Source organism: Colias philodice, chromosome 27, assembly GCF_061535455.1.
Source record: "Colias philodice isolate Cphi_HAF_F1 chromosome 27, ilColPhil1 Martin Lab GWU primary, whole genome shotgun sequence".
NCBI lineage: Eukaryota > Metazoa > Arthropoda > Insecta > Lepidoptera > Pieridae > Colias > Colias philodice.
Genome location: NC_143112.1, coordinates 1,189,409 through 1,203,155, shown reverse-complemented (window position 1 = coordinate 1,203,155; position 13,747 = coordinate 1,189,409). Strand labels below are relative to the sequence as shown.

General features: G+C 32.6%; 1 protein-coding gene across 7 annotated transcripts in view; it reads left to right on the top strand.

The window, feature by feature from the left end:
* The window catches only part of sm (heterogeneous nuclear ribonucleoprotein L), a 307,187-nt gene that overhangs the window by 83,324 nt on the left and 210,116 nt on the right, over positions 1-13,747 (top strand). For all 7 annotated transcript variants that reach the window (XM_089711780.1, XM_089711783.1, XM_089711781.1 and 4 more), the window contains exon 2: positions 9,996-10,112. In XM_089711780.1, coding sequence (XP_089567906.1) covers positions 9,996-10,112 — 117 coding nt within the window. The remainder of the gene's footprint in view (positions 1-9,995; positions 10,113-13,747) is intronic.

Genomic DNA, 13,747 nt, shown 5'->3' with positions numbered 1-13,747 from the left:
GGATTATTGGAAGAAAATGGTATTTTTTTATGTGTAGATTTTAGTTTTGTTACGTTGTAATAAAACATCTTTGTAATATACGTACATATCTAGGTTCAACATTCTCCAAAATTTAAAATTAAATAAAATTAACTCAACAAAAAGCTACATTTTTCCTGAGTAAGGAATGTATTTACATTTAGTATAGAGGTAAAAAAAGTCTTTTTTAACCCTGTAAATGTCCTTTCATATTAATTAATGTCCTTGCCTTATTGTACACAGTTTGTGTGTGTGGGTTAATGTAAATGAACGTTGTTTTTCTAGTGTGGGTGTTTGTATTATACAGTGTTGTGTGATGTGACGGTATGTGGGTAGTTGAAGAATAATAAATGAATATTTGAAAGGATGTTTATCGTTTACTACAGAACAACGAGCTAAAATAAGTAAGGTTTTGACGTGACAACGTCTTATAATTCGATAGCCGGCTGCACGCACGAAAAAACGATTACATTTAGCTAGAGTGAAAAATGTTTTTCACTCTAGCTAAATGTAACAAGAAAAATTTTTCGATCGTAAAGCACTCTCTGATGCTTCGCATCATGAGTCGTGCAATAGGATTTATTTCGTAGCAAATTTTGAAGAAATTACTGTGCGATAAGTTGTTATCGTGCTACGCCACAGGCTACGGTTGTGACACTCGTAGCCGTTCTACGAACATTGCTACGAATATTTCTACTGTGTTCTAGTAATGTTCGCTATATGGTACGAATTCAGTGGTTTTACTTGGTTTTTGCATTATCTTATACGTTGTGTGATATTTGAAATAAATATAGATAAGATTATCATTGCTTTTTATAAGAATTTTAAAGTAATGGGCGATGTTTTAAAGATGTCTTAATACCTTGCTAAACAATATTTTCTTAACTTTTCTTGTTCTTAGTTACATCATAATATGTTTTTTTTTTAATAAAAATTCTTTTGAAATATTGAAGTCTCTGACTCCCAAAATATGTAAAAAACCTGTATGTCAGGAGTCAGCGCCCTCAGTAACAGTATCTAGTGTTAGTAGCAAAATCGAATCAACAATCTCACGTATTGACGCCATTAACCGCTCTACAGATAGAATATAAATTTAACTCTATTGTCTGTGCATAATAAATAATACAAGTGGTTTTATTACCGTCTAATTAGTATAATAAATAACAGAAACGATGACAATAGTATAAGAACAATTGCTTGTGCGTCAGACTGCGTTGATTGCTGTGTAGTTTATATCGGGAAAGTGGCCTAATGCTCTAAACTTGTAGTGTTTGGTTTGACAAACGGAAGGGTTAATAATAATTCGTATATTTTATAGCAATTAGTGAGTGAGGCCTCTTAATTTGTTTTAGACTTATGGATGGTTATTATAGCAATTAGAAGCAGTTTGGAAGTTGTTTCTTAGGCTAGTTTTACATACGACAATTTAAATCATACAACAAATTTCAGTATAAATAGTGTAGTAGTTACTTTGCGTAGTATACATTTTTAATTTAATACTTATAACCTATTTTTATGCAAATAAAGTGTTTTCAGGTACATAACCACCGTTATATTAAATCTATACTCTATACTAATATTATAAAGTTGAAGAGTTTGTTTATTTTGAACGTTTAGCACCTCAGGAACTACTGGTCCGATTTGAACAATTCTTTCGATGTTAGATAGTCTATTTATCGAGGAAGGCTATAGGCTATATATCATCTCGCTAAGATCAACAGAAGCGGAGCCAAGGGGGTGAAACCGCGAAGCGCAGCTAGTTGTACATAAAATTTGTGCCTAAATCGTGTACCTATTAGTTTGTTTGCGTAAGGTACCATTTTACTATAACACTTTATAACGCATTCCTATGTAAATAAAGCTTCTTTTTGACTAACAAAGAGTAAGTTTTATACAAACTTGTGGTATTACAATGTAAGTAGGATAAAATTACGATACCTTCGTACAGATATTGAATTTCGATTCCAATAAGCTTTTAAGCAGTAAGCGATATTATTTGGTGATATTGTTATACTATAGAGGTTGTTGATTTTTATGCTTAGGAGTTTTACTATTATGTATTTTAGTCGAGTTATGTTTATTATTCCACTTACTAATCCACGTGACTTCATTCGGAACATTTTGTAGTTAAAATGTGTAACTAACACGATTTAAAATAGCAACTACAGGGCTTCTTGCCTGCTCGACTTTGTAGAAACTGTTGTTTCACCGCATATAGTGGAACCGTATATTTTTTTACGTACGTTACCTACTTAAAAATGTGTTATGACGTCTTATTGCATAAATAAACGTTTGAGGTGGATAGAATTATTTAATTTATACATTGTTCATTTGTAGAAGTTATAACAATACTATAAAAATATGTACTAATTTTTTTTTTAATTAAAATTGGAAATACAAATAAGAACTTCCTGAAATAAGCGCTTTCAACCAAAATTCAAAGATTAATCTCAAACTCGTAACATTTATTTATTCAATTAGACTTCGAGAAGCACTTTTGAACGTCATTACATATTTTTAACATTTACCATTAAACTATTTAGCTCTATAGTATCTAGTAGTATCTAGTAGTAGTATCTATATATAGTACAGGTTATCATTTTATCAGATAGATTGCAATTAATACCTCAACAGTTATTCAACTTTCACCCCTATCACAACGCAAAAGGTGTCATTTTCATTTACAAATAGTAGGTATTTGCCCGCTCGGTCGGACAATAAATCTAAATTACAAAAGAGCGAATGAAGTTAAAAATTGGGCCGCCTTTAATAATTCAGCGGTAACGAGCGGCAGTGTAACTTGCCGGTACGTTACCGGTTAATTAGCGCTCGGGATACGTTGTGATTAAATTGCGCGTTTATCGGTTTTTTTCGAATCGGTAATTAGGTTGTGGTTGTAATGCGGTGATTATGGTTATGGGTGTAATAGATTAGGCGTTATGAATTTATTTTTAATAAGTTGGTGATGAGGATTTGTTGGTTAGTGATAAATAATATCAGATCATGTAATAAATAAATAGTACGTAATTGGCAATTCTTTGGCGGTTAATTTGTGACATATAAAAATCGATAAAACAGGAAGTTTAGAGAAGTAAATATTATTCAGTTTTTAATATAAGCTACCTACATACAAATCCCGGCTTCGTTCTCATGGTACCTGATTTTCTTGTTGATCGTCATTGCGAGTTAAATGTGTTTCAGTATGACAATAAAATGATCGTTCGTATCAATATAAAACCATTACTTATTGATAACTATTTTAAATTATTTTAAACCGACACTTTATTACCGGTTTTTTATATGTAAAGAGAACGACTAAAATTAACATATATCATGAATATAATTTAAACGAAATTATATCAATCAAATATACATTTAATGCGAAACTAAAGGTAGGTAATAATACATATATAACGTATCGAATCACCGAAACACATTAACCTAGTGTATATGGAATAATTTCATGGGAGGTCGTGATAAATGATAACGATACGACTAGAGCATGTCATTTCAATAATTTTACTGGTATTAGTTACGCGGTTTTAGTTGTTGTTTTGTTATATGAAGGTAATAGAAAGTATAGGTTCTAAAGATAGGTTGTAAGGGAACTTACAGTGGAGTATTTGATACTTAATAAACATGTTGTAAAGTTTAAGAAGGTATATTGTTGTTGTATTTATTACTGGTGATTGTATTACTTATATGAAGTTAAATATATAAAATCACATAAAAAAGCAACGCATCGCATGTAATTATAAATTTGAATAAAATATTTACAAGAATTGTTTCCAGGAAATTCGAAATTAAACGATGCATTTAAAGTATTTTTTCTTTTTCAAGTATTATATCGTATCCTGTCAGATTAAATACACCTTCAGAATTGAAGTACAGACAACAAGACGCGCTTCATCGCTTGGCACTAAAGCGGAAATTTAAAAAGAAAAATACTGTAAAGCGGATACAAGCAATTTTAAATTTTATCCCGCGACTGACTAAATCCCGTTTACAGCGGAGTGGCATCCAGTTGGAATGCTTATTTCGCTGAAATAGCTTCTCTGCTGCAGGTAATATAGCTCGAATTTGATTGCCTGTATATTGTAGATTCAAAGTCAAATGGCAAGACGTGTCAAGGGTGGATGTTTTTGGTTTTGTAGTGACGTTTTTTAATGCATTCTTGTTTGGCGCTATTTATAGGCACTTGAAGAACAATTTGCATGGTTTAATTTAATATAATAGGACGAATGGCAATTGTAGGTTTTGAATTGTGAAATATTACCCAGATATTTGAAGTCGGGAATTTTAGGATCCACATACAATTAATGTTAAACTATGAAATAAACAGCTGTTAACGTTGTTAAAGGAAGTCGTATTTTGCTGAACTTTACATAATGACGTCACGGTTCTTGTAAATTCGCTGGCTTCGTAATTGTAAGTGTGGTTATATTAAGTGTATTTGCTAAAGAAATATAACATTCTGGATTTTTGGACACGTGCGAAATTTAATAAGAAGAATTTTAGGCAGGTTTTGTGTCAATTTCGGATGTATCTTTTATAAGATGAAAAAAGTAACAAGGAAAGTAGGGGAAGAAATCGCAAAGTGATCAATCACATAAATAGAGTGACATAAGACATTGAGGGTAGGTAGATATTATAAAAATACGTTGTACCTATTCAACTTAAATGTATGACTAGAGCGGGCTCCAAGGAGATGTTCGTTTGCATAAATAGCGGACCTAAATCTGACTTCTGATATATATTGTTTAGATCCCAGACATCCTATAGACAGATGTTGCCAACCAGTTTTGTGGTCCGCTTCCCCGCACCCCGGTAATTAAATATGGCATACAAAGAAAGAAATAAACATTTTCAAAACATGCCGCGTGGGGTATCAAATGAAAGAGCTTATTGAGTAGATCACGAATATATAGCATACTATAACATTTCTTACACTTTCTCTAAGATTTTTTAGAAAATTTACGAAAATGGTCCATTTTTGAGTTAACTTTAAACCACTATAGATTGAAAACTCATGAATATATTTTTTAAATTATTATTTTAAATAATTAACAATAGTCCATTGTTTACGATTCAATAGTTCGTACAGTGAAATAGTTGCATGGGGGAGTGGGGGGAGCATTCAAAGATGGCGAGTATATTTTCAAGTTTATGCCAAATCTAATCACACAGAGGCTGATTCAACAATTTTCTGCCATATTTTTCATTCTGTCAAACACAAAGACAGTGCAGAGATAATTATTCTAAGCCCTGACACCGATATTTTTGTATTAGGCCTTTATTTCTGGCATAAACTTGAAAATATACTCGCCATCTTTGAATGCTCCCCCCACTCCCCCATGCAACTATTTCACTGTACGAACTATTGAATCGTAAACAATGGACTATTGTTAATTATTTAAAATAATAATTTAAAAAATATATTCATGAGTTTTCAATCTATAGTGGTTTAAAGTTAACTCCAAAATGGACCATTTTCGTAAATTTTCTAAAAAATCTTAGAGAAAGTGTAAGAAATGTTATAGTATGCTATATATATTCGTGATCTACTCAATAAGCTCTTTCATTTGATACCCCACGCGGCATGTTTTGGAAATGTTTATTTTTTTCTTTGTATGCCATATTTAATTACCGGGGTGCGGGGAAGGGGACCACAAAACTGGTTGGCAACATCTGTCTATAGGATGTCTGGGATCTATACAATATATATCAGAAGTTAGATTTAGGTCCGCTATTTTTGCAAACGAACATCTCCTTGGAGCCTGCTCTAGACGTATACGTCAGCAAGACTATAGATATACTAGATAGACTATAGATATATCTAAGATTACAAAAATAATGCGGCTTTGCTTCAATTGCCTAATAAACAGTCAAATTATTAAACAAATAAAGGAAGGAAGAAATTGTACAATAATTTGTTTGAAATAAAGCTTTGTTGTTGATATAATGTCGCTGTAATAACAGCTTATGTTGTTTATTGTTTGTAATTACATGATTATTTTCGGAAGGAATACTTAAAAGTAACGAAAGAATTTTGTCTAATTGTTGTTTCGTGTTTTGCCTTTGTTTTCCTGTTTTCGTGTTGTTATTTTTGGCTATGTAATTCATTAACTTTGTTCTGTTTCTTGGGAATAAGGATTAACTCTTTTCAATTGTTTTACTTTGTTTGTTTATTATTATTAAGGTTTTTTAAGTCTGTTTAATTAATCAGTAGGTATACGTATAGAATTGTTTTTCCACAATTGTCTTTTATTTCTACTTAATTTATTGAAATACATACTTATTATTTCAATTACATTTATTAAAGAGACGTACTTCTTTATATTTCTATTGACAAATTACAAAAACATGTTACCAAGTTAATTCATTTCGTCCAAGGTCGATCGACATTCATCAATCATTCAACTTAACAAAATATATTATATCAGTAAATGTTAAAGAAAATGTAAATATACCCTCCCACCATATTTACCCATAAAAATATTATTTCAGCGAGAGAAAGGCGATGTTTTAATAAAGTGTGTCCTAAATAAATACATACGCTTTGAAGTTCGCGTCTTCTGTGTGTTTTCGTTTGGCGCCCGGTTTCGCCAACTTTTAAAGTGGCCTTTAGGAAGGGAAGACACGATTATCACTGACAAGTTGTATTAATGTTGTTGTAAGAACAACCCTCTAATTCAAATAAATGAAACTTATCTTCGAATTAAATAGCACATTTGGTTCTAAAGAAATTATTATTTAGAACCAAATGTGTAATTGATTAAAGTTTAACAGAAAATAGAGGTGTTTGTAAATGAAAAAATGAAAATGAGAAATTTTTGTTTGAAAATGAAAAAGTTTGGTTAAATAAATTAATTATAGTTACTACGAATACTGATGGTTTGTATTTAATATCAAAAATGTTTACAGAAAACCACTTAAATCATTGACACGAAGGAAATGTGTGTAGGAGCTTTTTATAGATAAAAGTCCTCGTATCCTTGATCCAAGTTTAGCATATATATTAGTAGGACAGGAAATTTCATTATTGACATTACCGACAAAGGCCTTACACATATTTCGATATAAATTCTCGGCTGGTGTGAATGAAATGACGAATGTTTTAAAGTAGGTTTTAGAGGCAGTTCAATGAAGGTCTTTGTCCTTTTTCCTAGAAATGTTTCCTACCTAAATAATGTCTTTTTGAATATCACATTCACTGGACGGTAATGAAAGCTTACGTTTATTAATTCGAAGAACAGGCCTTTAACGTCTAAAAACGTTATAATGAAAAGAATGTACTTAATAAGTTGAAATTTGCCTACAATAGACCAGGACGCGAGAAAACAGTTCGGCCGTTAAAATTCTGATTCCGTCCGGAGCTAATTTGAGCTTTAACTAAATTACATCGAGTCTGAATAACGCTAGTCGTTTTCTTCGCGATGGTATCGCGAGTTAAGTGGAAGGAACAAGTGATAATAAAAGTGGGTTAAGAATATAAGAAAGTACCTAACTTATGTCTTGTTAGGAATGTTTGATTTGATCAAGATCAGGATAATATGTAGCAGGTAATATGTTAAATCTACCAGTATTTTTATGTTGACATGAAAATACTGGAAGATTAAATGACACAAGTTTTTTTAACATTTATTAATATTATTTATGGGGTAATGCGTTAAGACGTGGTTTTAACATTATGCATCTAAACCTATTAAGCATTATTAGTTGACATGAAGTGGTGCTTTTCTGTAATTGTTATGGTCGAACGAAGTACATTCTTGTATGTAAGATACTAGAATATTTAACTATTCATCAATGTATATTAGAAAGACTATAGGACCCAAACAACATCCTTGTGAGACACCAAACGAATATATTTATTTATTTATATGATGAAAATGATATAACTTAATTATTTTGTTGCTTTTATTTTAAACTTTATTGAAATAGACACTTCACCATTTCAAGTTGTTTTATTTTCGAAGTAATTATAGAAAAAATCGCTTCAGCCGTTAACCAACACCACACCTAACCCTCCAGCCGTGATGATGAATATTTATCGCGCGACGTCTTATTACGTTTGTTTGCGATAGTTGCACTGTTTGTTGTTATTAATTTATTTATTAATTTCTGCTGAACCCTCGCGCGTTTCAGCTGGTGTATGATTTCGTTTGCAATGCAATTAGGCCGATTTCTGGGGGTAGGGGGTTTATTGTATCGTGAGGCGGGATTCGCGAGGTGATTTAAGTGTGTAGGTAAAATGGAAGAACTGGTTTGCTTGGTGATTAGATTGTGTGTGTGTGTGTGTGTCGAGGATGTGGTGTTTGAAGGATTTTGTATGACGAATTTGTGTTTAAGATGTTGTTGAAAGTTAAGAAAGAATAAGACTGATTTCAAAGTGGGTTTGTTCTGGAAGTAGGTATTATATTTTTTCTCGTTTTAGTACATTTTTACTTTAATTATAAATCTTCCATGGTCAAAAAAGGCAGGTAAATTTAATATCAATCTAAATATATAGTGAAGCTTTGTCTAGACCAAATCGAGACACGTTATTCAAAACCGTCTGTTTTAAAATGTGCAAAAATAACACCTAAAATGTGATACACTTTTAACTCCGACATTTTTAACGTTCCATACGGAAGACAAGTATTGTTTTACTCATACATTAAACGAGCTTTTTAAATTAATATAAGAACTTTCCGTTCACGAAATGGTGTAGACTGTAGGTAATGAAAATAAAAATTGCTCCACACTTTAGCGTGAGGCAAACGTGAAAAGAATATTTACTTTAACATGGAAATAACGGTGCAGCAAAATGAACAGTGAATAAAATTGCTTGTTTACATGACCTTAAAACTACTGCAATAAATATTAGCTAGCGAGTTTATCAATGATATTCGGAAGACAATTTATTATGGAGCACGCATCCTGTATAATGAGATGGTTGTAATAAGAGCAGCCTGTAGGTATAGCGCGTATTTGCTTTGTGACACACATTTTTTGAAGTTTAACTTCTTTAGGCGTGTTGAGAGTAAAATTTTAAGGTCGCGTCATGGCAATACCGTCACGTCATGGAGTAAGGCGACGATTTTGGTATCTTTGAATCTGGCCAAAGAAGTTTCACTTTTGACACGTGTGCTCGGCTCACACCCTCAGTTGATTTTCCAAAGTATAGTGATCGTACAAAAATAATTGTTGTCGATTAATCTGCATATTAACCGTTAATCATTACGTCGATCGCCGAAGAAAATCATGGTTTATTACCATGATTTTTTAGCCGACATTAGCTGACATTTTCAAGAACCAAAAATTCGTCTACGAGTGATTTCTACCAAATTATATTTAGCCAGAATATAACTGAAACCATTAAAAGCGGCATTATATTGTGTAGTCTCATTTCTAGTATAAATTTTGTCAGACCAAAAATACTTCAAGAATAGCCAAATTAATTTCCAACGCGCTTTGTTTAAGAAGCAATAAAGAAACGCCGCCATGTTAAAATTTTGTATAAAACGGCGCCGCAATAAATAATGCGATAGTGTAGTTATGAACGTCTTTCGGATGAGTTTATTACGCTCGTATCCGCGGTAATAACTTAGTGTATTAATTAGTACATTGTTTATAATTTAATGAAAGGAAATTTGTTTTACGCTTTTACGACACTGGATTCCCATCCAGCGCTGAAAGATTTTTGTTGTTCTTATATTTATAGTGGTAGGTATGCTATTATGCTATAAATTACTAATTTAATGACTAGATATCAAAATAAAGTTACTTTTCGGTTTGTCGATCTATCCTTCTCTATGCTTAGATCGTTAAAACTATGCAACAGATTTTGATGCGTCTTTTTTAATAGACAAAGTGATTCCAGAGGATGATTTATGAGTGTATAACATGTGTAATTGCACCTGTGCAAAACTTGGATAGGATAGCAGTAGTAGCTATTAATACAATATAATAATTTCATTTTTTTATTGTTACAGAGCAACGGCAACAATTACAATATGGCCGGCGAGCCGCGGCGCAAGCGCGAGCTGCCGGCGAGGCCGAACCACATACTGCTGTACACGATCATCAACCCGGCGTATCCTATCACTGTGGTGAGTGCAAATATAATTATAAATACAATACAATATGGCCGGCGAGCAAAAAAAAAATTAAGAAAACATAACAGCATTTATGGTCTTACCACAAAACAATTTTAACACAGTCTAACTTTAAACCAGGTATCACTTTAATAGTTGTCTATATGAAATACGACAAAACCAGATTAAAGAGAACCCGCGCTTAAAGTTAAACCCTGTCAAAAGCTTTTTGTGGTACAGTTAAACTATACGCGTTTGACAGTTCGCGCGAAGACAGGACAGCGTCTGTCGGGTTAGCTAGTGTAGGATAAAAACAATAGAAACAATACTTATGTATAGACATTGCATATTTGAAACATTTGCGAGTGCAAATATGTAGAACATACCACATTCACGAATGACATATTAATTTTGTTACTTTTCCAAATTTTTAAGTCATTATCCCATACCAAGTTAAAATAAATCCATCAATAAAAAATTATTACAATCCGTTCAGTCGTTGAGTTTATGCTTAGTAGTGAAACTAACTAACACGTCCTTTTATAAACGTAGATTTAGGTAGAGATAAACTACGATAACATGGCGCGCTCCTCCAAATTACTGTTTCAATGTGTGTAGTGACATCCTTACGAAGGAGTTTGTATGTAGTTGTACGTATTCGTCTTTAGTACTTTACGTCCAGATTTGTTGGTCAACTAATCATAAGTTGCCGAGCGCCCAAGACAACGCACGTGTCGTTTTCATAGAATACGTCAGTGCAGCGCCATTACTAATAATAATGAGCGATTACAGGTAAATTAGCTTGGAGAAATTTTTGCATATGTAGTGGTGTGTATATTACTCAGATCTTAGAGCGCGTTTCCACTATATCGTTCTGGCCTATACAAAAATGTTTCGATATCCTAACATTACTATTTAATTTTATACTTATTCCTAGCAACACTTTTGTTTTCAATAAAAACAAGTTTTTATTTGAAAGAAAATGGTTTTGACTTTATAAAAAAAAATATATCATTCAATTTCACGTCCTTGAGCAAACGACAAGGCGACTACCGTGAAACAATAAAATATCGTGTCCATAATAATTTGTTTCATAATTAATATTTGACCATAATAATTACGAAACAAAACAAATAAATAAATCGTCACTTGATAGTGGAAAGTGGAAACACGCACAAAACCAGAATAAACCAGTTTACGCTGTCCGCAGGTGCCACGTGCAGTCGTTTGGTACCGTGAACATAAAGCACACATTTCATTCAAAAATTATAATTATTACGTATAGACCGGGAGATATTGACACAAAATTTCGAGTCATTTGTAACAGGATGGCGGTTCTACAGGGGTCTTAGTACGCAATGACAAAAAGAAATAGTTTGGAAAACCCAAAAGTGCACGCCTCATAATTTTTTTTTAATAATTATTTATTAATTATTATTTTTGTTTATTTAATAACAATTAAACCACATCGAATCAGACCCTGAAAAATGAAAGGGTTCTATTCCTGAGCATACTCAAGCGTAAGAGAAAAAAAAAAGACTCGATTAGTAAAGTATTTCGGTCGCTATCGTGTTAACAAGAAAATCCTCCGCACATACAGACACACGGACGTCCAAGACAGAACTTTTTTAAACTGTTTTTTAACTAGTTTAAATAACAAAAATGACATCAAAAATATCATGAATGTTAAAAATAGTGTTTTTTCTTAATATGTGTGTGTATGTATTATCTTACAAGTGCAATGTATGATACATAAAGACATTTTAAGTTTGAAAAATCAGATGTTTTGCGCGAAGTGACAGTAGTACCCACCTCAACGCTTCGCTTATGAGGCGTGCAAAACGATGGTGTGAACACTGGTACCGGCGGCTTAGTCGCGTAGGCGTTAGTCGAACTCGTCGGAAAAATAGCGAAAGTCAAACGATTTGTAACACAAAAATTTTAGAATTTACCGATAGCCCATAAAAAAGAAGTAGGCGGTAGTGTCATGCCATACTTTTCCAGTGTGACTTACAGCCCGCCATACCAACGCGAATGTGTTGATTAAAAAAAAAAACAATTCAACCATTTGTACCAGGCTAACTTTTGCACAGGTAACCATCGTCGTGCAGCTATTTACGAAAATCGCCATGCCATACTTTTCGGACGATTCCAAATGGTCGCCATACCGCCGAAAATCTGCAAAAATTTTGTGTCAATATCTCCCGGTCTAGTTAATGTAAAAGTTATACGTATGTTAAATGTGCAAATATTAAAATAAAGTCTCATCTTTTTCAGAGGAGAAACACATATAGTTTAATTTAAAATCCCTTATATATATAAAATAAAAACTAAAAATAAAATGTTGTTTTATTTTATTTGCTGACCATACACTACTACAAACGCAAAAATTTCTCCAAGCTAATTTACCTGTAGAGCGTGACTAGTCGAGCAACAAATCCGTGGATTTGTTTTTGTTTGACGGCCGTCTCATTACGCACACATGCGTTGTGAATCTTGGTGGTGCATTGTAAATACTTTCACAAATACTTTCAAACGTTTTGAATTTTGGAGGGGCGCGCCATGTTATCGTAGTTTATCTCTACGTATTATAATTAGTAATTACTAATTAAAATATCAGTATGTGCTTTCCAAAAATATTTGGGCACCACATATCAAAAACACGCACATGTAAAGTTAAATTGTTACCTTTCATATTCTGTTGTCGGGTCAAAAACATTTGAATAACACACAGCAAATGACGAATACCGTCTGCGACAGCTTTTTAGGGCTTTCAACTGAAAATGCTTACAAAGCCGCGTAGGAAAATAATTCGTTTCGTCAACGATGCGAGAAAGGGTTTTACAACTGTTATTGAACTTGCGAGGTCAAGAGCAGGCAGGTCGAATGTTCACATGTGAATGTGTATGAAAAATGAATATTTCGTTATTTTGTATATTTTTTTATTTGGTTCACAACTTGGAATTGACTCAATCAGCCTAAAAACTATTTACTAAACGAACATTTGCGGTGTAATTCCTAAACTAGTGAGCACATCGTGCTTAGTTATTTAATACATTTAATACATACTCTTATTTATTTAATACATTGCTTGTTTTTATAAGACATGCTAGTGATAGTGGTACACGATGTAGCCTAACTATTATAAATGCGAAAATAACTCTGTCTGTCTGTCTGTCTCTTCTTCACGCCTCTACTACTGGACCAATATGGATAAAATTTGGTACAGTGATAGCGATTGGTAGATATTTGAGTATTCACTCCGTGAGCTCCAGTAACGATTAATTTTAAATCTGAATGGTATTTTGTTATGAAAAAGAAGTAGTATTGTGTAATGTGGCGATTTAAAAGCACTCTTCAAGATCTCTCTTTCTCTGAAGATCTGATTGAATAAACAAAGTTTAAGTTTTAAGATGGAATAAACATTTGTACATGGGAGATAGCTAACATATTACAAAAGTAAATTTCCATGAATGACACGCATTATAAACTAAAACGAATTTAAACTTTGCATACACTGGCTCTGAATTCTCATGGCTCATAGCAACATGATGTTTTGATCCTTTTATAAATAAAAACTATATGAACGATGAACAATACTCGTTTAGATAGTTCTCAATTGAAAAACATTGTCCTTTCTCTTTGTACTA